Genomic DNA, 27,269 nt, shown 5'->3' with positions numbered 1-27,269 from the left:
AATGGTACCATGTAAAAATTCAATGTTGGGTATACATAAAGCATATAGTAGTATGAATTCAATTCATGTTAAAATATTGCTTGCTTAAAATGCATATAAGAAAGAACACCTTTTAGTTAGCATTAATAAAGTCATAGTAACGGTCTATCATTCTATCTTGTGGTGGATTTGCATTTAGATCCTCACTAATTAGGTGTATCCACAAGTGCTGTAGTTTTAAAATGATGGACAATATATGTATAGATAGAATCCAGTTTTGGAAATGGGTAAATTCCTAGTGGTACTCACTGTTCTGCCTAAATCCCAAATTTGTTGTAGTCCTAAAACCACTCTCCTTGCTGCGCCAGCAGGAGCTCTTCAGGGATGAAGTGCTTGTAAAATCCTTTTAGTAGCTATAACTATCTTTAGGTATTCAATAATGGTTTAATATGAGCTGCTGTAGGTAATGGATCCCTATTTTTATGCATTTAATCTAGAGTATAAACTTCCTCAGGGAGAGAAATTGACATACCTGCTACTAGAACATGCTTTCACTCTACCTTACATTTAGAACTGAAATATACAGTATAATAAATTATAAAGAAAATAAACTCTATTTCAGGGAAAGAATCCAATAATCCACTGAGCGGTAAATAAAAACCTGTGCTAAATATTTCAATTAGTGATTTATTTACGATTATAGGTTGCTTGTTTCTTAAGGGTCTGTTTAGTAAATTGGCATTCTCAAAGGATAAAGGGCTTCTGCATGTTTTTTAAAGCCCACACTTGCAATGCTACCCCATGCAAAGCATATGGCCCATAGGAAAAGAAATGGTTTATTATTAAAATAAAACATTTTTTTCTCTTTATTTTTATATTTTTTATTTAGTAAAAAAAATGAACACTATTTATTTTTTTTGAACATACATAAACTTCCAGTGCACATGTGGGAGCCACAGTGCATGCAAGAACCTCATTCAGCTACCGTACCTCTGAAACTTTTTGTTTTTACTGTCTAAACAGTTTGATATTGCTTGATTGTTATTTTGTCCAAGCCAAAAATAGTTCCTATTGCTGCACTGGACAGTGATAGAAAATCTTCATTTCACAGGGATGTTTTCACAGGGACTGCTTATTCTGTTCATCACATACTGTAGTTCTGTTTCAAACACCATATTTTAATTTACGCTGTATACATATAAATAGTTTATTATGTTCAGTCCATATTCGTGTTTTCATCAACTTCAGTATGTTCTGCCAACTACAGACAAAAAAATAAGTCATGATTTTTTTGACACAGATATATCAATGTGTGTGTCTCTGTCACAGTAATACACAGCAGTGTCTTCAGTTTTCATGATGACCATTTGCAAATATATCATGCTCTTATTATTATCTCTGGAGATTGTGAATAGTCCCTTAATAGAATCATGACAGTATGTGCTCAACCCATCAAAGGCAATAGTACACATACAGTATGTGCTCGACCCATCAAAGGTAATAGTACACATATGTGCTCGACCCATCAAAGGTAATAGTACATATATGTGCTCGACCCATCAAAGGTACACAATCATTGTAACCCTCTGCCAGGCTCTTGTCTAGCCCAGTTGAACCAATGGCTCCTAAAAGTGAATCCAAAACCTTTACAGCACAGTTTTATGTGAGTTTCCAGGCTTTGGGACAACTGGGTCTGACGACTGGATAATTTGGACATAACACTGGACACCTGAAAACATAAATACACATTAAGAGTGACACAGACTTTTAACATTCGGAGAGAGAATTGACTGCATAGAAAAGGAAAGAGTTAAACATCTGGGGAGGGGTGGACCTAGCTGTTAGGAAAGTACAGCCTTTTAGGGGGAGGGTTTGATATATATAGGGAGGGTGAGGCCATCTTAGTTCTCTTGGTGGATTTGCTTTTAGGTGAGTGCTGCAGTGCAAGCAAAATTTTGTTTCTCAATCTACTGTGAAAATATTACACAGTGTAACACCCCCCCCCCTGCTTTATTGTTAATACTCCTCCTCTCCACCTTATCATTATATTCGCTGCCATGGCTGCCCGCCCCCAGCGCGTTTTACGGGCCCCGGCTCGGTACCGTGGGTCAGACGGTCGAGCGGGGCCTGATGATGTAGTGGGTGGCATGGGGGACGGGGCTCCGTCCCTCGGGGCCTCCGCAAGTGAGGGCGCGGGCATCGGGAGCCGGGCCCGGTTGGGCTCGCCGCCGGGAACCGAGCCGGTCACACCGGCTGGGCGAGGGCGGCGTGGGGGACCAGGGGTCCTTGCAGGCCGCCCTAGGATCGACGGACGGCGGCTGTCCCCTCCGGGAGCCGCTGAGTCCGTGATCGGGTCGGGCGCCCGCGGGCGCGCGAGTGCGCGCCGCGGGGGCGCTTGGCGGTTGCGAGCCCTAGCCCTCCTCCCTTGCCGCGGCCGAATGCTAGTGCCGGGCGGGGGGAGAGGACCGGAAGGGGAGCTGGCGGTCGCCGCGCGGGGCCTGTGCAGGAGCCTCGCGCGGCGGCCGAGGAGGAGACGCCGGCCGGGAGTTCGCCGGCGGGTAGAGGTGGGACGCGCGCACGCCCACGCGCGCTCCGGGCGGCGCCGGCCATGCACGTGTGCGCGCAGCGGCGCCGCTGATGCACCGGCCATCCATTTTGACTCCCCGGATGCCGGAATCCGGCAGGGGGAGAGGACACAGCAGGGGGGTGCAGCGTTTGCCTCTGGTAGGCAACGCTGAGCCGAGAGGGATGGCGCCACGTGATGGGGCCACAGCAGAGAGTACAAGGGGGGGCCGCGCGCAGCATGCGCGTGCGCACACCGGGAGTCGTGCGACACGCGGGGGAACACGCGCGGGTACGCAGTGGGTCTCTGTGACTCCTCATACCACTCCTGCAGAAGTAGGACGCAGCGGGTCCCGCGGGCGGAGGGGAGACAGAGAATGGGTCAGCGGCCGCAGGGCCGCGGCACGGGCCGCTGCACACGACAGCGGGTCCTCCCCGGGACCGGGGGATTCTTCTGCTTCTATGGAAAGGGGGGAGGCATGCTCAGAAGTGGAGAGCGAATGATCTGGTCGGGGGGCTCTCGCTTTCCCGTCGGATCAGGAGGGACCGGGTGCTCGGGTCACATCGGCCGGTAGGCGGGCGCGGGCTCACGCCCAGGCAAGGTCCGGAGGTCCTTCGGGGGCCGTTGACGGGGGTCGCAGCACGCGGGATCCTCCCGGGGCCCTAGCGTCGGCCCTGGCCACAGTAGTAGAGGCTTTGGGGCCGTTAGCTGCAGCGGCTTCCCCTAGGACGATGTCTGATTTCGGACAGGCTGCCGGAGGCAGTGGGTCCGGCAGGCAGAGGACCTCGGCGGCGCAGCGGGTTGCACGAGCCTGCCGAGAACTGGGGGCGGCCGCTGCGGAGCTGGAGCTAGGTACGGACCAGGAGCGGCAGGGACGCGCGCTCACAGGGCATACCACGCGGGGGGCCCGGCGTGCGCCGCAAGCATGGGCCGGGCCCTCTTCTGCTTTGTCTTTCACAGAGAGCCGAGAGGAGGGGGATTTGGCGGAATTCGTGGAGGACGACGATTGGACTGAGGAGGATGAGGATTCCAGGTCGGAAAGGTCGATGGCATCCGGTGAGTTGGCACAGTCTATATCAGTTTCCCCCACGAGCTCGAGTTCGCATAGCTCTTCGTCTTCCTCCTCTTCCTCTTCTTTGTCGTCGCAAGCGTCCGACGTAGACAGTACTTCTAGGGCAAAGAAGAAGAAGGCAAAATTGCCAAGCGGGCAGCAAAACAGCAGAAGAGGCGTAAGCGGCGCAAACGGGTTAGTGAGGAAGAGCGTAGGGCAAAGAAGCGGCGCGATCTGCCTGGGGTAGTGCGCTGCGAGTACACCGCGGTTATGCGGGGGCTGCGAGACAGCTGCCGCAAGAAGATACGTAGGGGTGACTTCGTGGACTTATTCGTTTTGACTAAGGCCATGAAGAAGGATTACAAAGCGGCAGCCGCTAAGAAAGGCATGGGGACAGAGGTCTTCCGGTCTTTTGATAATTGGCTGGCCGGTTTCTGGGTTTTTGCGGCATGCTATTTGGAGGATAGGCCGGAGGAACACATGAATGTTATCCGGTACCTGCATCTCGTTCACGACATGCAGCGCACGTCCCCGGGCTCGGAATGACGCCGGTATGATCAGGAGTTTGGAGAGAAACATGACGGGCTACGGGTCATGGATTTCGGGTTCAAGGACGTGGAAGTCTGGCTCAAAGTGACCCGGGCCTCACAGCAGGAAGAAGAACCCCAGAAACAGGGAGCAGGTGGGCGTCGGGCGGGGTCATCAGCCCAGGGGTCAGGCGCGGACGGAGGATTTGCCAGGACAGGCGGATTGGCCATTCGCGTGGGCGGGCGTTCCGCCACGCGAGGGAAGTGTTTAGCTTTTAACAGCGGAACATGTTCCTTTGGCAAGCAGTGTCGTTTTCGTCACTCCTGCCAGCAGTGTGGAGGAGCCCACCCAGCCTCCTCTTGTTTCAAAGGTGGTCGACAGGGAAATCGGGGAAAGCAGGCGTACCCTAAGCAGGCCGCGAGCGGGACTGCTCGGCAGAGCCCCAACGCCAGTTAAGCTGGAAGCAATGGGTAAGTGGTTGGATTTGTATCCGAATAAAAGGGATGCAAAATTTTTGTTCGACGGTTTTAAGTTTAGTTTTCGCTTGCCTGTTGCGAGCGAAGTGTCAGTGCGCGCACAGAGGAACCTCCAGTCTGCCCGAGCCTTGCCGACTGTGCTGCGGGAGAAAGTGGATAAGGAGGTCAGGTTGGGCAGGATGGAGGGGCCATTTAGGTCACCCCCGGTGGATGACTTGGTCATCTCCCCGGTCGGGGTGGTACCGAAGAAGACTCCAGGCGCTTTTCGGCTCATCCAGCATCTTTCTTACCCGCCGGGGGCATCGGTCAACGACGCAATACCGCCGGCTCATTGCTCGGTGGTATACCAGTCATTTGACGAGGCGCTAGAGATGGTCCGCAGCTACGGGAGCGGGGCCCTCATGGCTAAGATTGATGTTGAGTCAGCCTTTAGGTTACTGCCATTGCATCCGGACTCATTCCGTTTTATGGGTTTCCGGATTGGGGCGGAGTATTTCATCGACAAATGTTTGCCGATGGGATGTTCCGTCTCATGCTCATTTTTCGAGCGCTTTAGCACGTTTCTTCATTGGTGCGTGGAGTCTGCGTCAGGCAGTCACGGAGTTTCCCATTACCTAGATGATTTCCTGTGTGCGGGGCCGGCTAATGACGCAAGGTGCGGCGACTTGCTGTTTAGCATCCGGGCTCTTTTTTACCACTTCGGTGTGCCGGTAGCCGTGGACAAAACGGAGGGCCCGGACTCCTGCCTATCATTTTTGGGGATTGAAATTGACACGGTGGCAGGAGAATGTCGCCTGCCCCGAGACAAGGTGTCGAAGCTCCGCGAAACCATTTGCCGGTTCAATGGCTCGCGTAAAGTTACGCTACGGCAGGCGCAGTCCCTGCTGGGCATGCTGAACTTTGCTTGTCGGGTTATACCGATGGGCAGGGTTTTCTGCCGGAAGCTTGAGAGGGCGACGGCGGGGTGTGCCAGGCCTCATCATTTCGTTCGATTGTCCTCCGAATTAAAAAGGGATTTGGCCGTCTGGGCTTCGTTCCTGGAGGAATTCAACGGAGTGAGCATATGGCAAGCGCCAGCTGTGGACAGCGAGCAGTTGCAACTGTTTACCGACGCTGCAGGTGCCTCTGGATTCGGTTGTTTTTTGGAGGGATCTTGGTGTGCGGCATCCTTGCCGGCAAACTGGCATAGCAAGGGTCTTACAAAAGATCTGGTGCTGCTGGAGCTTTTTCCCATTATGGTAGCGTTGGAGGTCTGGGGCGATCGGTTGGCTAATCGCAGCATATTGTTTAGATGCGATAATCTGGGCGTAGTGCATGCGATTAATAACCAGAGGGCTAAATCGCTGGTGGTTCTGCGGGTGCTCGGGCAATTGCTTTTGACGTGCTTGCGTAGGAACCTATGGTTCCGGGCACAGCACGTGCCCGGTTTGGAGAACGGAATTGCCGACGCTTTGTCGCGTGGACAGTGGGAGAGGTTTTGGGTTTTGGCACCCGAGGCCGAGGAGCAAGGTTTTCACTGTCCCGGTTATGTTTGGCAGGTGATCGGGCCGGAATGGAGGGTCTAGCATTGCGGTCAGTCGCGCCAGCCACGCTCAAGGTTTACGGACAAGCTTGGAGCGAGTGGGAGGAGTTTGTCCAAGGTCGTCAGCAACAAGGTAAGAGCAGGCATCGGCTGATGCTTTCTTTTATTTGGCAGCTTTACGTTTCCGGTAGGTCCCGAGCGGTGGTATCACGGTACTTGGCTGGCGTCTCATTTTTCTGCAAGCTGCGAGGCGTCCCTGATGTGACAAAAAGCGAGGTTCTGCGGAAGGCAATGAAAGGGTGGGCGCGAGTAGCGCCGACGCCACCAGATAGGAGGCGGCCCATCGATGCGGGCTTGTTGCCGGCCGTCATCGCGGCGGTGGGGCGAGTCGCGTCGTCCAGGTTTGAGACGCTTTTGTTTAGTTTGGCGTTCTCAATGGCTTACCACGGGGCCTTTAGGGTTTCGGAGTTGGTAGCGCCATCCAAGAGAGCAGATTCGCGCATGCTGGTCGGAGACGTTGTAGTGGGTGAGAGGTCCTTGCTGTGCAGATTGCGGCGCTCGAAGACGGACCAAGTGGGGAGAGGGCGCTGGGTCACTATGGTCCCAGCGCAAGAGGGGAGCGTTTGCCCAGTGGGTCTGGCAATGCAATATGTGGGGGTGCGACCCGTTAAGGAGGGGTCATGGCTATTGCATTATGACGGGCTGCCAGTCACGAAATACCAGTTCCGTTGGATGCTGGGTCGTTGTTTGGCGAGCTTGGGCCTCCCACCCGCTGCTTTCGGTACCCATTCCTTTCGAATAGGCGCGGCGACGTCGGCTGCTGCGGCGGGTTTTTCCAGAACGGAAATCCAGGCGGTGGGGCGATGGAAGTCGTCAAGCTATAGGCGATACATTCGCCCCGTCGCGTGAGAAGTCGGTTTGCACCTAGCGCTTTGTTTTATTTGCAATGTATTATGTTGTTCCAGTTCTGTGATTTTATGGTGTTGTGCGTCTGTTGGTGTTTCCCCCTTTTTATCCTACTCAGGGATTAGCTACTCGCCGTTGCTGGCATGAGTCGGCAGCGGGGGTCTGGAGTGATTTTGCGATTTTTTGCCTGACTTGACGGACTGAATTCTAATCTACAATTCGGCTAATCTGGTCTAATCAGAGTCCCTCAGCAGGTCTTTACGCTTCCACCTCCAGCTGAGTTATTACATGTGTTTCCCATTTTATACCCCCCCCCCCTCCCTGTTTTATTTTGTTTGTTTTATTTGACCTTTCCCCTTTGTGTCTTTAATTGCGCTTTAAATTGGCAACGAAGCATGGTGCAGTTCGGCTAGGCCGTGACTGCTGCAATAGCGAGATCTAAAGTTTTTCTTTTTGGCAGATCCTTCAGTGTAAACAATTAATAAGCCTCTTAGTAATCAATTTTACCCCTCTTTTCCCCTTCAGGATGGTTTGATGACAATTTGGCTATTTGGGTGGTTGGCCACTCTTACATTTACTGGGCGGCCAGGTTTGTGGCCTCGGAAGGGGCTCAGGCATTGCTTGGAGCACAGGGTGTCAGATGGCTTGGCTGGCGAGGAATGATGTGGGGTGAGCTGAGGAGTAGGTTAGTGAGTCAGGCCAGCAAGCATGGAATCCCTAGGGTCCTGGTTGTCCATCTTGGTGGCAACGACCTGGGGAAGAGGACATCCTTGGATCTGCGGTGGGCCATGATACATGATCTGGCAAGTGTGGCCGCAACATGGACTAAGTGTGTGTTGGTTTTTTCAATGATGGTGCCAAGATTGTGTTGGAGGGGTGTGGCGGATGGGCGCCAGATTGACAGGCCCGGAAAAAGGTGAACGGGGCGGTGGCAAAGTGGGTGCTGTCCCACGGAGGGAGGGTGGTTCGCCACCCGAGGATTCGGTTCAGAGACAGCCACCTTTTCCAGCATGATGGAGTACATCTATCCAATGAGGGGATGATGTTTTTTCTGGAGGATCTAGGTTTCGCTTTGCAGGAGTTAGGGTAGGTTTATGGTGGCGGTGCGAAAGACTTTGGGGATGAGTCTTTCGCTGTTGGCGGAAAAGAACGGCAGTTTTGTATTGTAGGGAAAACTGTAGTGTTTTACAGTTTGTTGTGGTTTAGGTGCACTCACCTCCATCGACTTATGGCCGCTTGACCACCCGTCCGGGAAGGCAGCGGCAGGGCACCCAGAAGCGGTGGGTAGTCACTGTGGGGGTTGAGTTGTCACCTATTACCGGTTTATGATAAGTTTTAGTAAATTTATAGGGTTAGTTATTTAAGGTTAATTTAGGTTAATTGAGCCGTTCTTTTGGGCCGCCACCATATGCCGGCTGGAGCGGCATATTAAATTAATTTCTTTATTACAGGTTTCCTAATGGATAGGGACAAATAAATAGCTAGCAATTTTCTGCCAAAATTCAAGTCTCTGTGTTGTTATTTCTGGTTCTAGGTTACGAATGCTTTACTTTCAAAGAAAGGGGTCCACCAAATATCACTAGGATGTTTAGGAGAGAGAATTGCCTGCATAGGAAAGGAAAGAGTTAAACATCTGGGGAGGGGTAGACCTAGCTGTTAGGAAAGTACAGCCTTTTAGGGGGAGGGTTTGATATATATAGGGAGGGTGAGGCCATCTTAGTTCTCTTGGTGGATTTGCTTTCCCGCCCTCCCGCCCTGGTACTAAGAGATTCTGGCACGTGGTGCTTTGGCGTTAAGTTGTTGGCTAGTTTATCGTTGGCTATTTATTGGCGGAAAAGAACGGCAGTTTTGTATTGTAGGGAAAACTGTAGTGTTTTACAGTTTGTTGTGGTTTAGGTGCACTCACCTCCATCGACTTATGGCCGCTTGACCACCCGTCCGGGAAGGCAGCGGCAGGGCACCCAGGAGCGGTGGGTAGTCACTGTGGGGGTTGAGTTGTCACCTATTACCGGTTTATGATAAGTTTTAGTAAATTTATAGGGTTAGTTATTTAAGGTTAATTTAGGTTAATTGAGCCGTTCTTTTGGGCCGCCACCATATGCCGGCTGGAGCGGCATATTAAATTAATTTCTTTATTACAGGTTTCCTAATGGATAGGGACAAATAAATAGCTAGCAATTTTCTGCCAAAATTCAAGTCTCTGTGTCGTTATTTCTGGTTCTAGGTTACGAATGCTTTACTTTCAAAGAAAGGGGTCCACCAAATATCACTAGGATGTTTAATGATAATATTAGTGGAGTAGTTAATAAGCTATTTTATCTACCAATAAAAAGTCTTATATAAAGACTAACCTGGTAAATATGTTAGTGATATAAACAAGCCCAGTGCAGCTTTCATTGTTGTTAGCTGTAATCTACACGTTTATGTGATGATCAGGAGTACATTGGCTTTGCCTTTATGGAAGATTAAATGTCTCTAAATAGGATATTATGTTCAATTATTTGCATACCCTGTCAAATATATAAAACCACGGATCTGTGCATACATGTGTACACGTGTAGGAACTACTACAGTAAGAGTTTGATGGGAGGCAGCTATATGTCGTAAAAGTCCTTCTTTTCTTGGCTATTGTTTTAGGACAGAACATGGGGCCAATTTCAGACCTGATCGTAGCAGCAAATTTGTTAGCAGATGGGCAAAACCATGTGCACTGCAGGGGGGGGGGGGGGGGGGCAGATATAACATGTGCAGGCAGAGTTAGATTTGGGTGGGTTGTATTGTTTCTGTGCAGGGTAAATACCGCCTGTTTATATCTGCCCCCCCCCCATCCCTCCTGCAGTGCACATAGTTTTGAACATCTACTAACAAATATGCTGCTACGATCAGGTCTGAAATAGGCCAATGATTCCATCCTGTATCTTCAAAAATATTTACACCAAAGATGGTTCAAGTACCGAGATGCATACCTCCCAACATTACCCTCTCCAGGAGGGACAGAATGCTCTGCTCCTGGACTTCCCTCTTAATTTATGATTGCCATCACCTGTGGTGAAACGCCTTTATTATCCATTAACCTGTTCAACACAGGTGCAGACAATCATACATTAAGAAAAAGTCCAGGAGCAGAGCATTTTGTCCATCCTGGAGAGGGTCATGTCGGAAGGTATGGAAATGTAGTAAAAAAGTTCAGTCTATACTGTGTGACTCACCATGTGGTATTAATTTAAAAAATCTATTATTCATATAGAATATTGTCCAATCCCTCCAAATATATTTCCAGCTATAGTATACCTCCCAACATGACCCTCTCCAGGAGGGACAGAATGCTCTACTCCTGGACTTCCCTCTTAATCTATGATTGCCATCACCTGTGTTAAAACACCTTTCCTATCCATTAACCTGTTCAAAACAGGCAATCATAGATGAAAAGTCCGGACACCGAGTGTTTTGTCCCTCCTGGAGAGGGTCATGGTGAAAGGTATGTATTATATAGTTTTTATATGAGAATTTTCATATGTAGAATCCATCCCCTCAAGTGCTTAAAAAGCAGGGAAATTTCCCTGTGTGAATATGGTTTTGCAGGTACAATTCCAACACTACCGATATAAGTGACTACTAGTAATGTTTACTGGCACACTGGGAAGTGCACAAATGAATCAGATACTGTTAGGGTCTCCTGCTCTGTGCTGCCACGTCGTCATGGCAACCGGGAGACAAGTGCTAGCGGAGTAACCTGAGCGTAGCTGATACTCCAGTTCGGGTCTTTTGCTGTGCAGTGGTTACAGGCTCTGTGCACGGCAGGGGATCCTGTGCTGGTTTTTGTGCTCACAGTCTGTGAGGTCTGAGTGGGGCGTGGACAGCAGCTGCTATATAAACCCTCTTCTCAGGTTAGGCAGATGCTGCTGAATCTTTGTTGGTTAGTCAGTTCCTGAAAGCTAGCTAGTACTGTGTAAACTTTGTATTTGTTTGTTGCTTACTGCAAATAGGCCTTGGGATTTGGTATTACACTCTGCCAATCCAGACCTAGCAGTAAGACTGGAGTCAGTCGTTTAACCTGCTGGGGTTCTTTTGCTACTCTGTGAACCTAGCAAGTTTGCGGCTGTATTCTCAGACTTGCCTGCCAAAATCCTTTCTCACTGTGCAAGGTGTTCAGGTGTCAGTTTAGTGGCAGTAAGCTGAACCAGTGCACTGCAAGTGAGGACTAGGATTGTGGAGACTCTCCTTGTGTCTATTATTCCATCTCTGACCAAGGAGTTTACTGCCACACCCGTTGGTAACCCTTTAGGGTTTTGCTGTTGCCCTTAGCAACAGCATTTCGGGTTCTCTACGTATTAAATCACAACATCTCGCTTCTTTCCATCTGAGCATTCCTAATACTAGGGAGACACCCAGTTTCTTAGCCTTTGGGCTTCTCTGTTTACTTTGTGTTTATTTTGTTACCCTATCACCTTCTATGTATGTAATGTCATATTCCCCAGTCTGTCTGTGAGTTCATTTGTTTTGCATCCCTCTCCGTTCAGACACCAGTACATTCCTGCTGGCACTGGTGTGCATAACATATTCAGCAGCCTAATACTCCTGTTGAAATTTTGTGGGAATATGGAGCATACCCCTCAAAATACTTTGCAACAGGTGGTCGATCAGGTGCAGGTCCTGACTCGACAATTTAATGATTTGTCCATTAAAATGCACACCTCGCAGGCCGCTGGCGGAGCTCCCGCAGCATCAGTGCCTTCAGGGGTTAAGGAGCCGAAAGTAAATCTCCCGGATCGTTTTTCTGGAGATCGCTCGCAGTTCTTTTGTTTCAAGGAGAGTTGCAAGCTATATTTCCAGCTTAGGCCTCAGTCTTCTGGGTCAGAGATTCAGCGGGTGGGCATAGTGATTTCCTTGCTACATGGAGACCCACAGGTCTGGGCATATGGGTTGCAGCCTGACTGTCCGTCGCTTAAAAGTGTTGATGCTTTTTTTACGGCACTGGGCATGTTGTATGATGACCCTGACAAGACGGCCTCAGCCGAGGCTCAGATTTCGATCCTTAAGCAAGGGCGAAGGCCAGTTGAGGTTTATTGTACGGAGTTTCGGAGGTTGGCCCATGATACCCAGTGGAATGACCCAGCCCTGAGACACCAGTACCGAAGAGGTCTTTCTAACCAGTTAAAAGACCAACTGGTACAATATTCCTTGCCTGATAGCTTGGATCAGCTCATGCAGTTATCCATTCGGGTGGATAGACGGCTGAGAGAGCGCAGGCTTGAAAGGGAGACCGAGGTTTCCTTCTTTCCCAAGGGAACCTCAGACTCTGAGGAATTTTCCGAGGAGCCTATGCAGATTGGGGCTACCCGCCTCCCCTCGCGTGAGAAGACGCGGAGGAGACAGCAGGGGTTATGTTTGTACTGTGGGAATAAAGGTCATGTGGTAGTATCATGCCCAGAAAAGCCGGAAAACTTCAGGGCCTGAGGGTGATGGGAAATATCCTGTCAGGCCAGAAGTCAGAATTTCCCAAGAAGACTTTTATCATTCCGGTGACCTTGAAGATCCACGGTCAAACTGTCAAGACCGAGGCCTTTGTGAACAGTGGGGCCGACGGGGTTTTTATGGACCGCCATTTCGCCCTGAAACACTCTGTTCCCTTAGTACCCTTGGCATCGGAAATTGAGATTTGTGGGTTAAACGGGGAACCATTATCCCTGGGTAAAATTACCTCTTGCACTAGCCAGATTTCTTTGTTTATTGGAGCCACACACTCTGAAAAATTGTCCTTTTATGTGACTGTCTGTACTTTTGCCCCATTGGTGTTGGGGTTACCCTGGTTAAGGGCCCACAATCCTCAATTTGACTGGGTCTCTGGGGAGATTCTTAGTTGGGGTACTGATTGTTTCAGGAGTTGCTTGAGCCTTCCAGTCAGGCTTTTGCAGCTAAGTTTGCCAGGATTGCCAGGATGTTATGCAGATTTTGCGGACGTGTTCTCCAAAAGAGTTGCAGAGGTACTACCTCCCCATCGCCCCTATGACTGTGCCATTGATTTGTTGCCGAATGCTAAGCTTCCCAAGAGCAGGTTGTACTCCCTGTCACGTCCTGAGACTCAGGCTATGGCAGAGTACATTCAGGAGAACTTGGCTAAGGGATTTATCAGACCTTCACAGTCTCCAGTTGGGTCGGGGTTCTTCTTCGTGGGTAAAAAGGACGGTTCGTTGCGACCCTGCATCGACTTCAGGGAATTGAACCGTATCACGATTAAAAACTCATACCCACTGCCTCTCATTTCGGTCTTGTTTGACCAGCTTCGTACTGCCACCATTTTTTCTAAGATTGACCTACGCGGTGCGTACAATCTAATCCGAATAAGAGAGGGGGATGAATGGAAGACTGCCTTTAATACCCATTCAGGGCATTATGAATATTTGGTGATGCCTTTTGGGCTCTGTAATGCCCCAGCAGTCTTCCAGGACTTTATGAACGATGTGCTCAGGGAATATTTGGATAGATTCTTAGTTGTATACTTAGATGACATCCTAATCTTCTCCCATTCCCTGGAGGAACATCGGAAGCATGTACGCTTAGTCCTCCAGAAACTCAGAGACCACCAGCTTGGGGCGAAGCTGGAGAAGTGCGAATTTGAAGTTCAGCAAATCGCATTTCTAGGATATATTATCTCCCCAGAAGGTTTCCAAATGGAGGGTTCCAAGGTACAGGCAGTCCTGGATTGGGTGCAGCCCACTAGTTTGAAGGCACTTCAGCGTTTTCTGGGCTTTGCAAATTTTTATAGACGATTTATCGCTGGATTTTCGTCTATAGTGGCGCCCTTGGTGGCACTCACTAAGAAAGGGGCGGATGTTGCTCACTGGTCTTGTGAGGCCAAAGCGGCTTTTGCCCGTCTCAAAAGGGCATTTGTCTCGGCCAAGGTGCTGCGACACCCAGATCCAGAGCGTCCTTTTGTGTTGGAGGTGGATGCCTCTGAGATGGGTATTGGGGCAGTGCTCTCTCAGATGGGGGTGTCTGATTATCGCCTTCATTCCTGTGCTTACTTTTCCCGTAAATTTTCGCCTGCCGAGATGAATTATGACGTGGGTAACCGGGAATTGTTGGCTATTAAGGATGCACTCGAGGAGTGGAGACACTGGCTTGAGGGGGCTAAGTTTGTGGTCACAATTCTCACCGACCATAAGAATTTGGCATATTTAGAGTCAGCGAAGCGCCTCAATGCCAGGCAGGCACGATGGGCTTTGTTTTTTGCTCGCTTTAATTTTTTGATAACATATCGCCCTGGATCAAAAAACATCAAGGCTGATGCGCTCTCGCTGAGTTTTGCTCCAATCCAGGAGACCACCGAGGAGCCATTGCCCTTTGTGTCCCCATCATGTATTAAAGTGGGCATTACCCAGGACCTCTTGTCATTAGTCCTTAGAGCACAGGAGCAGGCTCCTCCAGACCTTCCGGTAGGTCTTTTGTTCGTGCCTCCTAGGTTAAGACAGCGAGTGTTCCTGGAATTCCATGCCAAGAAGTCGGCAGGTCACCCGGGTATTGCCAGAACTCGGGAGTTGCTATCTAGGGCGGTGTGGTGGCCATCGGTGGCTAGGGATGTGGATCAGTGGGTTCGGGCATGTGACATCTGTGCCCGAAATAAGACTCCTAGAGGGGTTCCTGTTGGCCCATTACATCCACTCTCTATTCCATCTAAGCCATGGACCCACATTTCAATGGATTTTGTGGTGGACTTGCCCAAATCCTCGGGGATGACAGCCATCTGGGTTGTCGTTGACAGGTTTTCGAAGATGGCGCACTTCGTTCCATTGGTTGGGCTGCCATCGGCCAGACGCCTGTCTGAATTATTTATGCTGCATGTTGTGCGCCTCCACGGGTTGCCACTTGATGTGGTCTCTGACCGCGGATCCCAGTTTGTGGCCAAATTCTGGAGGGCATTTTGTTCCGATCTCCAGATTTCTGTCAGCTTGTCGTCAGGCTACCATCCACAGTCTAATGGGCAGACTGAAAGGGTGAACCAGTCCTTGGAGCAGTTCCTCAGGTGTTATGTCTCCAAGTGTCAGACTGACTGGGTTGCTCATATGTCCATGGCGGAGTTTGCCTATAACAACGCGGCTCACTCTGCTACAGGGATCTCTCCCTTCCTTTGTGTGTATGGGCATCATCCTAAGGCCAATTCTTTTGACCCCCAGGACTCCACGCCTGGTGGTTCTTCTGTGGTTTCGGTCCTTAGAGGTATTTGGAGGAAAGTGAAGAAAGCCCTTGTGTCTGTGTCATTAGTGACCAAAAGGGTTTTTGATAAGCGGAAAAGACCCTGCAGCTTCAAATTGGGAGACTTCGTCTGGTTGTCTACCAAGAATTTGAAGTTGAGACAGCCATCTCATAAGTTAGGCCCCCGGTTCATCGGTCCTTATAAGATCACTAGGGTTATCAATCCGGTGGCATTTCAGTTACAGTAGATCTACCCCGTTCTTTGGGTATCAATAAAACATTTAATTGTTCCCTTTTAGAACGGGCGATTAGTAATCCTTCTTCCAGTGGAAGACCTTCCCCCTTTTCTGATACGTGGCCAGAGGAGTTTGTTGTTGAAAGGATTCTTGACTCCAAGATGGTTCGGGGTCGGCTGTCATTTTTGGTGCACTGGAAGGGGTATGGCCCGGAGGAGCGGTCGTGGGTGCGCAGTTGTGATCTTCATGCCCCCAGACTGTTACGCTCTTTCTTCTCGCAGTTCCCCGATAAACCCGGTGGTAGGGGTTCTTTGACCCCTCGTCAGAGGGGGGGTACCGTTAAGGTCTCCTGCTCTGTGCTGCCACGTCGTCATGGCAACCGGGAGACAAGTGCTAGCGGAGTAACCTGAGCGTAGCTGATACTCCGGTTCGGGTCTTTTGCTGTGCAGTGGTTACAGGCTCTGTGCACGGCAGGGGATCCGGTGCTGGTTTTTGTGCTCAGTCTGTGATGTCTGAGTGGGGCGTGGACAGCACCTGCTATATAAACCCTCTTCTCAGGTTAGGCAGATGCTGCTGAATCTTTGTTGGTTAGTCAGTTCCTGAAAGCTAGCTAGTACTGTGTAAACTTTGTATTTGTTTGTTGCTTACTGCAAATAGGCCTTGGGATTTGGTATTACACTCTGCCAATCCAGACCTAGCAGTAAGACTGGAGTCAGTCGTTTAACCTGCTGGGGTTCTTTTGCTACTCTGTGAACCTAGCAAGTTTGCGGCTGTATTCTCAGACTTGCCTGCCAAAATCCTTTCTCACTGTGCAAGGTGTTCAGGTGTCAGTTTAGTGGCAGTAAGCTGAACCAGTGCACTGCAAGTGAGGACTAGGATTGTGGAGACTCTCCTTGTGTCTATTATTCCATCTCTGACCAAGGAGTTTACTGCCACACCCGTTGGTAACCCTTTAGGGTTTTGCTGTTGCCCTTAGCAACAGCATTTCGGGTTCTCTACGTATTAAATCACAACATCTCGCTTCTTTCCATCTGAACATTCCTAATAATAGGGAGACACCCAGTTTCTTAGCCTTTGGGCTTCTCTGTTTACTTTGTGTTTATTTTGTTACCCTATCACCTTCTATGTATGTAATGTCATATTCCCCAGTCTGTCTGTGAGTTCATTTGTTTTGCATCCCTCTCCGTTCAGACACCAGTACACTCCTGCTAGCACTGGTGTGCATAACAGATACTTGATGATAATGCAGATTACAAGAGGCAAACTGAAATATATCCTTGTAACACATGAGATAATGCAGGTATTCCAGACAGCATTGAAAACAGGCACACAGAAACTGACCCAAAAGATTCAGGGGAAGATTAACTAAGCCTTGGAGAGTGAAAAAGTGGAGAGAGATAAAGTATAACACCAGTATATCAGCTACTAACTGCCATGTTATAGGCTGTGTTTGAACAATGACAGTTCGGAGTTGATTGGTTGGTGGTTTATCTCTCACCTCTTTATCATTCTTCTAGGCTTAGTGCATCTGCAACTCAGACACAAGAAGTAAAAACACAGAGATCCTGTCACTATGATCTTTACCAAGGAGCACTGAGAAGCAACTTTAAGTTAGGTTATTACAGCTGCAGCCCAAAAGGTGCTAATTCAGGCAATCAAGCAGGCATGCAGGATCACCACAGGCGTGTACATGCTGGGGTGCCTTGTGTGCACATTGGTACTCCTCTGGCTCCCCAGGAGTGATGCAGTGGTCTCTGAGCATGAAAATCACTTCCAGAATTGCATCCATACTTGCCTACCTGACCCTCTCCATGAGGGAGAAAATGCTCTGTTCCTGGACTTTCCTAGTAATGTATGATTGCCATCACCTGTGGTGAGCTAGTTAGTTGATAAGAAAGGTGTTTCACCACAGGTGATGGCAATCATACATTACCAGGAAAGTCCAGGAAAAGAGCATTTTCTCCCTCATGGAGAGGGTCAGGTAGGCAAGTATGATTGCATCCCAGAATGCTATGCGGCCAGCATTCTGGAGCGCATGCTCCGGGAAAGCACAGTGCAGGGAGGGGAACTGAATTTCTCTCCCACATACTGTACCTCGCAACATGACCCTCTCCAGGAGGGACAACATACATTGCTTCTGGACTTCCCTCTTAATGTATGATTGCTGGTACTTGTGTTGAGCAGGTTAATGGATAAGAAAGGTATTTCGCTACAGGTGATGGCAATCATAAATTAAGAAGGAAGTCCATGAGCAGAGCATTCTGTCCTTCCTGGAGAGGGTCATGTTAGGAGGCATGCTCCCAGAATATTTTGGGTGATCTCTGATCATCAGTCCACCCTGACACATGCTCTGCTCAGCTAGGGACACCAATGCTCTTTCAGGCCCAGAACACCAAAGAGACTAGTTCCGGCTCTGTGCATATCTCCCAAGATTACCCTCTCCAGGAGGGACAAAATGCTCTGCTCCTGGACTTTTCTCTTAATTTGTGATTGCCATCACCTGTTTTGAACAGGTTAATGGATAAGAAAGGTGTTTCAGCACAGGTGATGGCAATCATACATTTAGAGAGAAGTCCAGGAGCAGAGCATTGTGTCCCTCCTGGAGAGAGTCATGTTGGGAGGTATGTCTGTGTGTAGCACAACATACTTTTTCCCTAAATGTTCCACCTGTCACATTGTAGCCACATACATAGCCACTGACAGTGTACTGTGCCATAGATACTAGGTTGCGACTTTTGTCATAAAGGAATTGATATAACTCATGTACTCTGCAATGATTATTCCTCTGACCATGTACTGCAAATTCAGCAAAGCAGTACATGGTCAGAGGAATAATTGTATCAGAACCAATGGTTTACTTACAAATCTGATATTTAGGGTTCTTTGAAGACACTATACTCATTCTGTGCATGTGTGATATCGCTCACAAACTCTGTCAGCCACAGCATGATCGATATGCTGCAGCATTTGGGTGGTGGAGCAGGCACTACTGGTTATTCAACATGGGGCGGTGTTCCCCTCTCTGTGTAGACAAGCTGGGTCCAGGGTCTGCATTGTTGTATGCAGATTTCCTGGTGCCGGATGTCTGGATCCTATGGCCAGTCTGAGTAAGCCTCAACTCATGTAGACTGCACTCTGTAAACATCGCAAATTGTGACTGATGTTCAGGATGGTGATATGAGGCTGGATCCTCAGATGGAGTACTCAGGTCTTGCAGATGCATGTAAGAGGTGTGTCTTTCAGATGCCTCATGCAGCATTCACATTTTTTTTTTTGCACATAATTGCAAAACCACTTCCCTGTGGTTCTGCAATTCCTTACAATTCTGAACCAGGCCCTCAGTTGGATATCAAAGCATTGCTAAATGTTAACTCTATGGAGCAACGTTGAAGAGCAAGACCAAGTGACCTCCACTGAAGTGTTGGGTCGTGTCAGCTGCACCCCATGAAATCAGGTTAAGTAAGGGAAATCACTGGCTTAAGCTTATGGATGCAAAACATGCTAACAGGTGTCACAATGCATTCTGTACACATAAAACTAAGGGCCTGATTCATTCCTATGTGTTTTTGCACAGCGGGCGATCAGGTCATAACTGATCGCCCGCTGCTTCTGCATCTTCAATACCAAGCTTTAAAATCAGTCAAATTCAGTTCGTGAAAAAGGCTAAATTTCTCGGCATGAAGCAAACTCAGAAGTACATAAAAATATTTGTTATAAATACTGAGGACATTTAGTTTTTTTTGTGTTTTTATAAGCCCTGAAGACTAATTTTTTTTTTTTAAATCTTGCATTAGGTTATCATAATTCATGCATGAAAGGTTAATTAGGCACACATATGAATTACACAGATTCTGTGTCCAAAACTGAATGCTGATAAAAAATGATGTAATCACGTCAGAATGTAATGGCAGTAGGTATAAAGCCTGACATCTATCATCACTGAAAGAGTGTGATTAATACTAGGTGAGATGGAGCATAGAAGTTATCCTTCCATGACTCTGTTTAATTCATATGTGTATCTTATTAAAAGGATGATCTTGCACCCAGGGCTGCCATCAAACATTGTGGGGTCCGGGACTGCCAAAAAAGACAGCCACACCCCAGCAGCAAAACAAAAAGATTCTGCAACACCGCTCCACCCCTATGTAATGTCACACATCATGACGTTACATATAGATGGAACATTGCAGACCCACAAGAACGATTCACAGAGCTGATGCACAGGAAGGCTTTTTTTAAGTCTTCCCTGTGCATTAGCCTGCAGATGTTGCACTGCTTGTGCAACTCTCCAGGTATTGGCGGTAGGAGCCAGGGGTGGGCCCCCTCTCTATAAGTGCCTGGGACTCCAGTCCCCACAGTCCCCCCCTGAGGGCTACCCTGCTTGCAGCCCTGGCCCTAGTGGTCAGTGTACACTAGTAATATAGCACATATTTTTGTTTTTGTCAATTTAGTGGTCTGAATAGAATGTAAATTTTGAGGAAGGATATTTGCTATAGCTATGTTACAAGGACCCGAGTGCTGTGGCAAATCCAGGAGGGGGCACATTTGTCCGTGCACCCTCTGTTGTTTCTGGTATTTTTTAAAAATGGACAGAATCATTGATAGAACTAGTGGCGATGCAGCCAGTGCAGTGCACCGGGGTCTGCCACAATTAAGGGGTTCACAGCAGCATTGTCAGATTGACTCATTAAAATATGCTGTGGCTGGCCATGGGCTGTAAGAAAGCAGAAGGAGGTGGTCCAGCCACTCCAGCTACCGCTCCCCATTTCCTCACCTTCTGTTTTATTCCCTCTCATCTAATGGTACCCATACACTTGTGCAATGCCCCGCGACGCGACATCGCGGGTCATCTCACCGGCAGTTCAGGTGCGATGAAATCGCACCTGAACTGCCAAAGTGATTACCATTCGATCATGCGATAGATCGCATGGTAATCACGTGATGGGCACGTCACTGCCGAGTGGGAGCAGCCTCCGTCCGCTCCCGGAGGGTGCCCATCGCACATCGCAGTGCGATCTATAGCATGTGGTTTTAAAAACACATGCGAACGCATTGCGATTCGATAAATATTAAGTGCAGCACATACTATCTTGAGACGTGAGATTCGACCGGCGTGCCCACGCATCGCGTCGAAAGTTACCTAAAATGTGCATACAATCCTTCGATTTCTCTCACAGATGCAGTCGAAATCGAAGTTTAGCATCAATTATCTCACAAATGTATGGGCACCATTACCTCTGCTCATTCTTTCTGACACTGCTTGTTGCCGGGGCTCCAACATCACGAGTCTAGTGAATGGCCCTGCCACAAAAACCTGTGGAGAGGACCTGGCCTGCCTTCCTAGTTTATGCCAATCATTTAAGGCATGCCGGTCCTGTCACTCTTTGGGCCCGAGCTTTGCCCTTTCTGTGTCGGCTGCGTGCACAAGGATAGGTGACTGGATGAAAGGTCAGTTCTTCACTCACCGCATATACTCCCCCCTCTATCCACTCAATCTCTCTCTCTCTCCCCCTCCCTCTCCATTTCTCTCTCTCTCACACACACACACACACACACACACACACACACACACACACACACACACACACACACACACACACACACACATTTTCTGTCCCCCCCCCCTCTCTCGCCTACAACATTTAATGTTCTGATAATCAGAATTAGTACAGATTCCAAATGGCTCCTAACATAACCCCAGACCCCCAAACCTATCGCCTGGCCACTTGCTGGCATCAGGAGCAATGACTTGCTGAACATACACATTTTTAAAGGTAACAGACAAGTTGAAGTGATTAGCCAAACTGTGGCTTACAACAGACTCAGCTATAACCTGTACTGGATACCTTCAGACCTATTGCTGCTGCTCCAATCCTGCAAAAGTCTGCCATTCCACATTAACCCAATGTGGAATCATACTGTCCATGCCACACTCCTTCCACCTTAGCTTCAACCACTCTGGTGAAGCTATGAATTCACCTTGCAAATCCTCTTCCTTGCCCATACCTTTTTGTGCCATCAGTCCGGGAACACACCACTAAACAAGCTTCCATAGATCCCTTTCTTTACCCTCCTCCTCCTCCACTAGAGGGCTGGCTGGCATTTTGTTTCCAAGGGTTCAGTGCCAGATTAAGGTCCACATGGGCCTGGAGGGGAAATTGCTGAAGGGCCTATTATGTGCAATCATGGGTGTGACCAGTGCTGTGGCGGTGTGACTAGTGATGTGGGGGTGTGACCTGTGCTGTGGGGCAGCATCCATGGGTGTCCGCATGTGTCTTTATGTGCATACTGTAGGTCTGTATATGCTCCTCTATGTCCAAATGTGCCTATGTCTGAATGTGCCTCTCTACATCCATATGTGTTCCTCTATGTCTGTATGTGCCCTAAGTATACATATATGTGCCTACGTCTGAATGTGCTCCTGCATGTCCATATGTACCTATGTCTGTATGTGCTCCACTATGACCGTTTCTGAATATGTCTATATGTGCTCTTCTGTGGGTTGGGTATGGGATCCCCACAGTGAGGATGCCGGTGGTCAGAAAACTGACACTTCTTGGTAAGTAAACTAACCCTACCCCTTACCCTCTCCCTAAACCTCTCCTCATGCAGTCTAGCCCTAACCTTCCCCTTCCACAACATAATTCTAACCTCCCCCTCCCGCAGCATAACACTACCTGTCACCCTAGTGCCTAACCCTATTGTGATACTCTGATATATCTATATGCTACCCCATTAGCCCTTAATGAGCTCAGTAGCACGGAAGGGGTTAATACCCTCTCTACCCCGTCCTCGGATGTTGTGAACTGCAGCCCCAAAACACCGGGGGCACAAGGACCTGGGGATCTCTGATCGCTGTTTCTCAGAGCGGGAAGCATCCGGGGTTTTGAAAAAAAAGATATTTAAGGTGAGCCGCGGGGGAGCCGTTGGCAGCGCTGAGGAGACTCTGAGACTGGTGGGAGCTGCCGCGTGGAAGAGGAAGCCGAGCTGAGGGAAGCGCTGTGGAGAGCCGGGAGACGGAGACGCCGCTGAATGAGGACCCGCCAGCCGCCGCAGAGGACACATAGTGGCCGCAGCCAGAAGGAGCCGGAGACGCCGCTGAACGAGGACCCGCCAGCCGCCGCTGAACGAGGACCCGCCAGCCGCCGCAGAGGACACATAGTGGCCGCAGCCAGAGGGAGACGGAGACGCCGCTGAACAAGGACCCGCCAGCCGCCGCTGAACAAGGACCCGCCAGCCGCCGCAGAGGACACATAGTGGCCGCAGCCAGAGGGAGACGGAGACGCCGCTGAACAAGGATCCGCCAGCCGCCGCTGAACGAGGACCCGCCAGCCGCCGCAGTGGACACATAGTGGCCGCAGCCAGAAGGAGCCGGAGACGCCGCTGAGACTGGAGCCAGGAACTGACCACCGCAGCTCAGCTGTCAGACACTGAGGGAAACTGCCGTCAGTCTGACTGGGCTGAGGAGGGCTGCCAACGACAACTCAGGGAGCTGGGACTCGATCGCCACCAGCCGTCTTAAAATAGCTGAAGGGAACCGTCGTGGATCACAGGTACACAGCCCCTTATCTATTGTACCACCACAGAGTCAGATAGAAAGGACCGGTACTCCTTGCCTCCTATCAGTAATAACAGTTCCCCTGCCTTCCCCTGCTATAACTAACAGATTTAGAGGGAGAGAGAGAGGGAGACCTTGTACCGTCCCAGTGTGCGAAATAGTGAAGGATCTCTTTCTTTACACGAGTAAATATAAAAGGAGCCATCTGAATTTCATGTATTGCAATTGAACCTTGCCCCAAGGTAGCTAGCACAGCGAGACCCTAAATCAGACTTTGCTGTCACTCACTAATCGAGATAAGGGAGCAAGGGGAAGAGAGAGAGAGAGAGACAGAGAGAGAGAGAGAGACATCGTCATCCCTGTTTCAATATACCGTTAGTCAGCACACCACAATATTCCTTAAAGCCAGGATTTAACTTCGCTTCACCGCATTGTTGTGTTTGAAACATGCTTATCTTTGCTACCTACTGCTGAGCTCCACCACTTGCATGATACTAGACTCTTGCTCCTCTTGCCAGCTTATGCATGCCTGCCGTATTGATTGAATATTGCTTGCAGTTTGTACGTTTCTTTCTTCTACTCCCAATAATCTGCTTGCTGTGAACTGTAATCTTTCGCATGACTCACCACTAACTTTGCTGGAGGAATAATCAAAGTTTTATATAGTTTATGCTAAACCGGATTAGTTAACGACTGGATACGATTTTAAGACTAACCACACTAATTGTAGCCAGAGCAAATCCTGAGTAACAAAGACCTTTTGGAGTCACCGGGAATAATTGTCAGTAAATGTCATTTAAATGTTAATTGCTCCAAGTTGATGTTATATATGTACTAATATATGTACAGATTGTATTCCTTATGATGAAATTGTGAACGGTATTATTCTTTTGTTTCCAATACCAAGTTAAGAGCAATAGCGGTGACCACTTTCCTGATCCAGTATAATAAATTCGTTGTCACCGTCCTAACGTGTGGTGATTTGCCTTTTGGGTCCACTGGGTTTGGGGTGCCTTGTTCCTCTGCCTAGGTCACAGCAGCTGATTCAGTCTAAGACAAGATTCCGGGTGAAGAATTCAGGTACGACCAACGACACCTACACCTGCAACCACTTTCCCATCAATAACTCCTGTCACAACTTTGGCGTCCGCGAACAGGATCAGGATACAGAATGTCGGAAGCACAGGAACTTCAGACACCCACATCTACTGCAGTCAGAAGGAAGTTGCCCGCCTCGCCCGGTCAGTCGTCACCAGCTGCGTCAACACCGGCTGCACCAATTACGATGCCCTATTATTTTGGAGCCCCATGGCTTCCTGTATACTCGGGAGATTTGAAGACAATGGGCACTAGTCCGTTTAAAGAATTCCGGGACAAAATAAGATCGATGTTCAAGCTTTATCCCCTGAATGAGGAGCAAAAAGTGGAGGTAGTTATCGGACAACTTAAAGGGGAAGCATTACGTGAAGTCAGATCGTGGTCAGACGAAGAACGGAAAACAGCTGAAGGTATCCTGGGAAAGTTGGCTGGTATCTACAATTTACAGACCATTGCAGAATTAAAGGGGCGCCTATACGCTCGGAAGCAGCAAACAAATGAGAATCTCCGGGAGTTTGCCCTGGGTCTACAAGAAGCCAGGCGAGCAATACAGGCCAGAGACCCTCGAGAAACTGAACAAACAGACGAGACTATGATTAATTTATTCATTGAAGGAGCAAGAGGAGAAGCGACAAAAGCACAGTTGCGGATGTGGAGGCGTCAGAACCCTCTCTGCACTTTCTCTGAATTTAAGGAGGATATGATGGACATCTTAGGTCTAAACCAAAACACAGATGGAGAGTACGTGGCGGTGGTGGTACCATCTGAGGGAAGAGTGCCTGGGGAGTCCCAACTAAGCCCTATGGCTGAATCCTTTATCTATAAAGGGACCGTCAGTCAACAATCACATGCTGGTCCAGACCAAATGGGAGCTCTCACCAGCCTTGTTAATGAGATGATGAAAGAGCTGAAGGAAATACGACTGGAGCAAGCAGAAGCTAAGCACCAAGGTTGGCGTCGGGACCAAGGTAGAAGAGGGCGATCACGATGGGAGGTGCCACGAGAATCGGGGCGGCGTCCCACGGATCAATTTGATGATCAAGGAAGGCCTATATGCAGAAGATGTAATCAAAGTGGGCACATCGAACGGCGATGTTCTAATGGTCCTTTAAACGATTCGACCCCGAGGCAAGGGACCGACCCTCGGGAGGGGATGCAGCAGTAGGTCCATCGAAGCCAGGGTGGTGGCCTCAATATGTTGGCGAGTGTCCCCACCTGAAGATCCGAATTAATGGGGTAGAAGTGCCCGCTCTTCTAGATACAGGATCGCAGGTGACGACAATCCATTTGGCCGAATTCCAGAAACACTGGGAAGAATCTGAGATTGTGACTCCACCAAACACTTGGTTGCATCTATTGGCCAGTAATGGACAGCCAATCGAGTTCCGCGGCTATTGGGAAGCTAATCTCGTTATCGGCAAAGCTACGCTGGAGCGACAAGGGTGTTTGGTCACTACTACGTACAACCAGCATCTTCCCCCGGTTATCCTTGGAATGAACGTTCTGCAGAATTGCCCCGACGAATTAGTGGAAGCTCTTAAACTGGAAATGCGATCTGCTGCCCCGAAGGAGAGGAAGACTCTCCAGCAAATGGTCCGGTTGCTCGAAGGGCACAAGAGGTTCACCAATGCCAAGAGAGAAGTCGGAAAGGCAAGGATCGCCGATCGTCAACATATTATTCTTAGACCCAATTCTGAGCACGTGGTGTGGTGCAAGGCAAGGATCGGCCCTGGGGGAAGAGATTATGAGGCAATCCTAGAACCCTGTGACTTCGATGGGCAGCAGCTGTTCGCGGTGGCCCGAACCCTTGCCACTGTAACAAGAGGCAGAGTACCAGTCAGGATTTTGAATCCTCATAGTTATCCAATCCGTTTGTTCCGGCATTGTACCGTGGCTAGTGTGGTGATGGTTGATTTTCAAGATGTCATCGGTGAGGCCCTACCCAGAGTTTCGGAGGGAGCTGCAGTCAGTCAAACCAGTATGACCCCCGGTGAGACTCCCTGGTGGAATGACATCCAGATTGGCGGCCCAGATACTACAGGGAGTCAACGAGAAGGTGTACTGCAGGTGGTGCGCAAGAATGCCAACGCATTCAGCCAATTTCCATCAGACTTCGGAAAGGCTGAAGGGGTCCGGCACCATATACCAACTGGAACCCATCCCCCAGTCAAGGAAAGACACAGACCTCTACCGCCAGCTATGTATCAACCGGTGAGGACCATGATTAATGAAATGAAAGAAGCTGGTGTAATCAGGGAGAGCCACAGTCCATGGGCGGCCCCGTTAGTAATTGTGCGGAAGAAGGACGGCAGTCTCAGATTCTGCGTTGATTATAGGAAATTGAATGCGGCCACACACAAAGATGCCTATCCTCTACCTAGAATAGAAGAATCACTGACAGCATTAAAAACGGCTCGGTATTTTTCAACTCTTGACCTGACCAGCGGGTATTGGCAAATCCCAATGGCTCCAGAAGACCGGGAAAAGACGGCATTTACGACTCCTATGGGCCTGTTCGAATTCGACCGGATGCCGTTCGGGTTGTGCAATGCTCCGGCCACCTTCCAGCGAGTCATGGAGCATTGTTTAGGACACCGAAATTTCGAGATGGTCTTGCTATATTTGGATGATGTTATCATATTTTCAAAATCTTATGACGAGCATATAGAACATCTGGAGGAGGTCTTCACCCAATTGATTAAATGCGGACTAAAGTTAAAACCATCTAAGTGTCACCTATTAAAACCAAGTGTGCAGTACCTGGGTCACATTGTTAGTTCCGGAGGAGTAAAGCCCGATCCCGAGAAGATACGAGTGGTGCGGGATTGGCCTAGTCCTCGTACTGTTAAAGATGTTCGTAGTTTCCTTGGTTTCGTTGGGTTTTACCGCCGTTTTATCCAGCACTTCGCAAAAATAGCTACTCCGCTTCATGAGTTACTTAGAGGCAGGTCAGGGCAAGAGAGAAGGAGTACTGCCCTGGTCGCATGGACAGAGGAGCAACAGAACGCTTTTGAGCAGCTAAAGTCAGCTCTAACAGAGGCTTCAATCCTGGCCTACCCTGACTATGAAAAGCCGTTTCAGGTGCACACTGATGCCAGCCATCATGGATTAGGAGCTGTACTCTCCCAGCTGCAGGACGGTCAGGAAAGGGTTATAGCC

The 27,269-nt window shown here is 49.2% G+C and overlaps 1 gene segment (V, D, J or C); it reads right to left on the bottom strand.

Moving 5' to 3' along the window:
• Positions 1–1,259: 1,259 nt before the first annotated feature.
• On the bottom strand, positions 1,260–9,422 carry LOC134932072 (immunoglobulin heavy variable 3-43-like). The segment is given in 3 exon segments: positions 1,260–1,422; positions 1,630–1,708; positions 9,377–9,422. Coding segments are annotated over 3 exon segments (288 nt in total).
• Between the last annotated feature and the right edge of the window lie 17,847 nt (positions 9,423–27,269).

Source organism: Pseudophryne corroboree, chromosome 1, assembly GCF_028390025.1.
Source record: "Pseudophryne corroboree isolate aPseCor3 chromosome 1, aPseCor3.hap2, whole genome shotgun sequence".
Lineage (NCBI taxonomy): Eukaryota > Metazoa > Chordata > Amphibia > Anura > Myobatrachidae > Pseudophryne > Pseudophryne corroboree.
The sequence above is the reverse complement of the archived record's forward strand: the minus strand, read 5'-3'. Positions and strand labels throughout refer to the sequence as shown.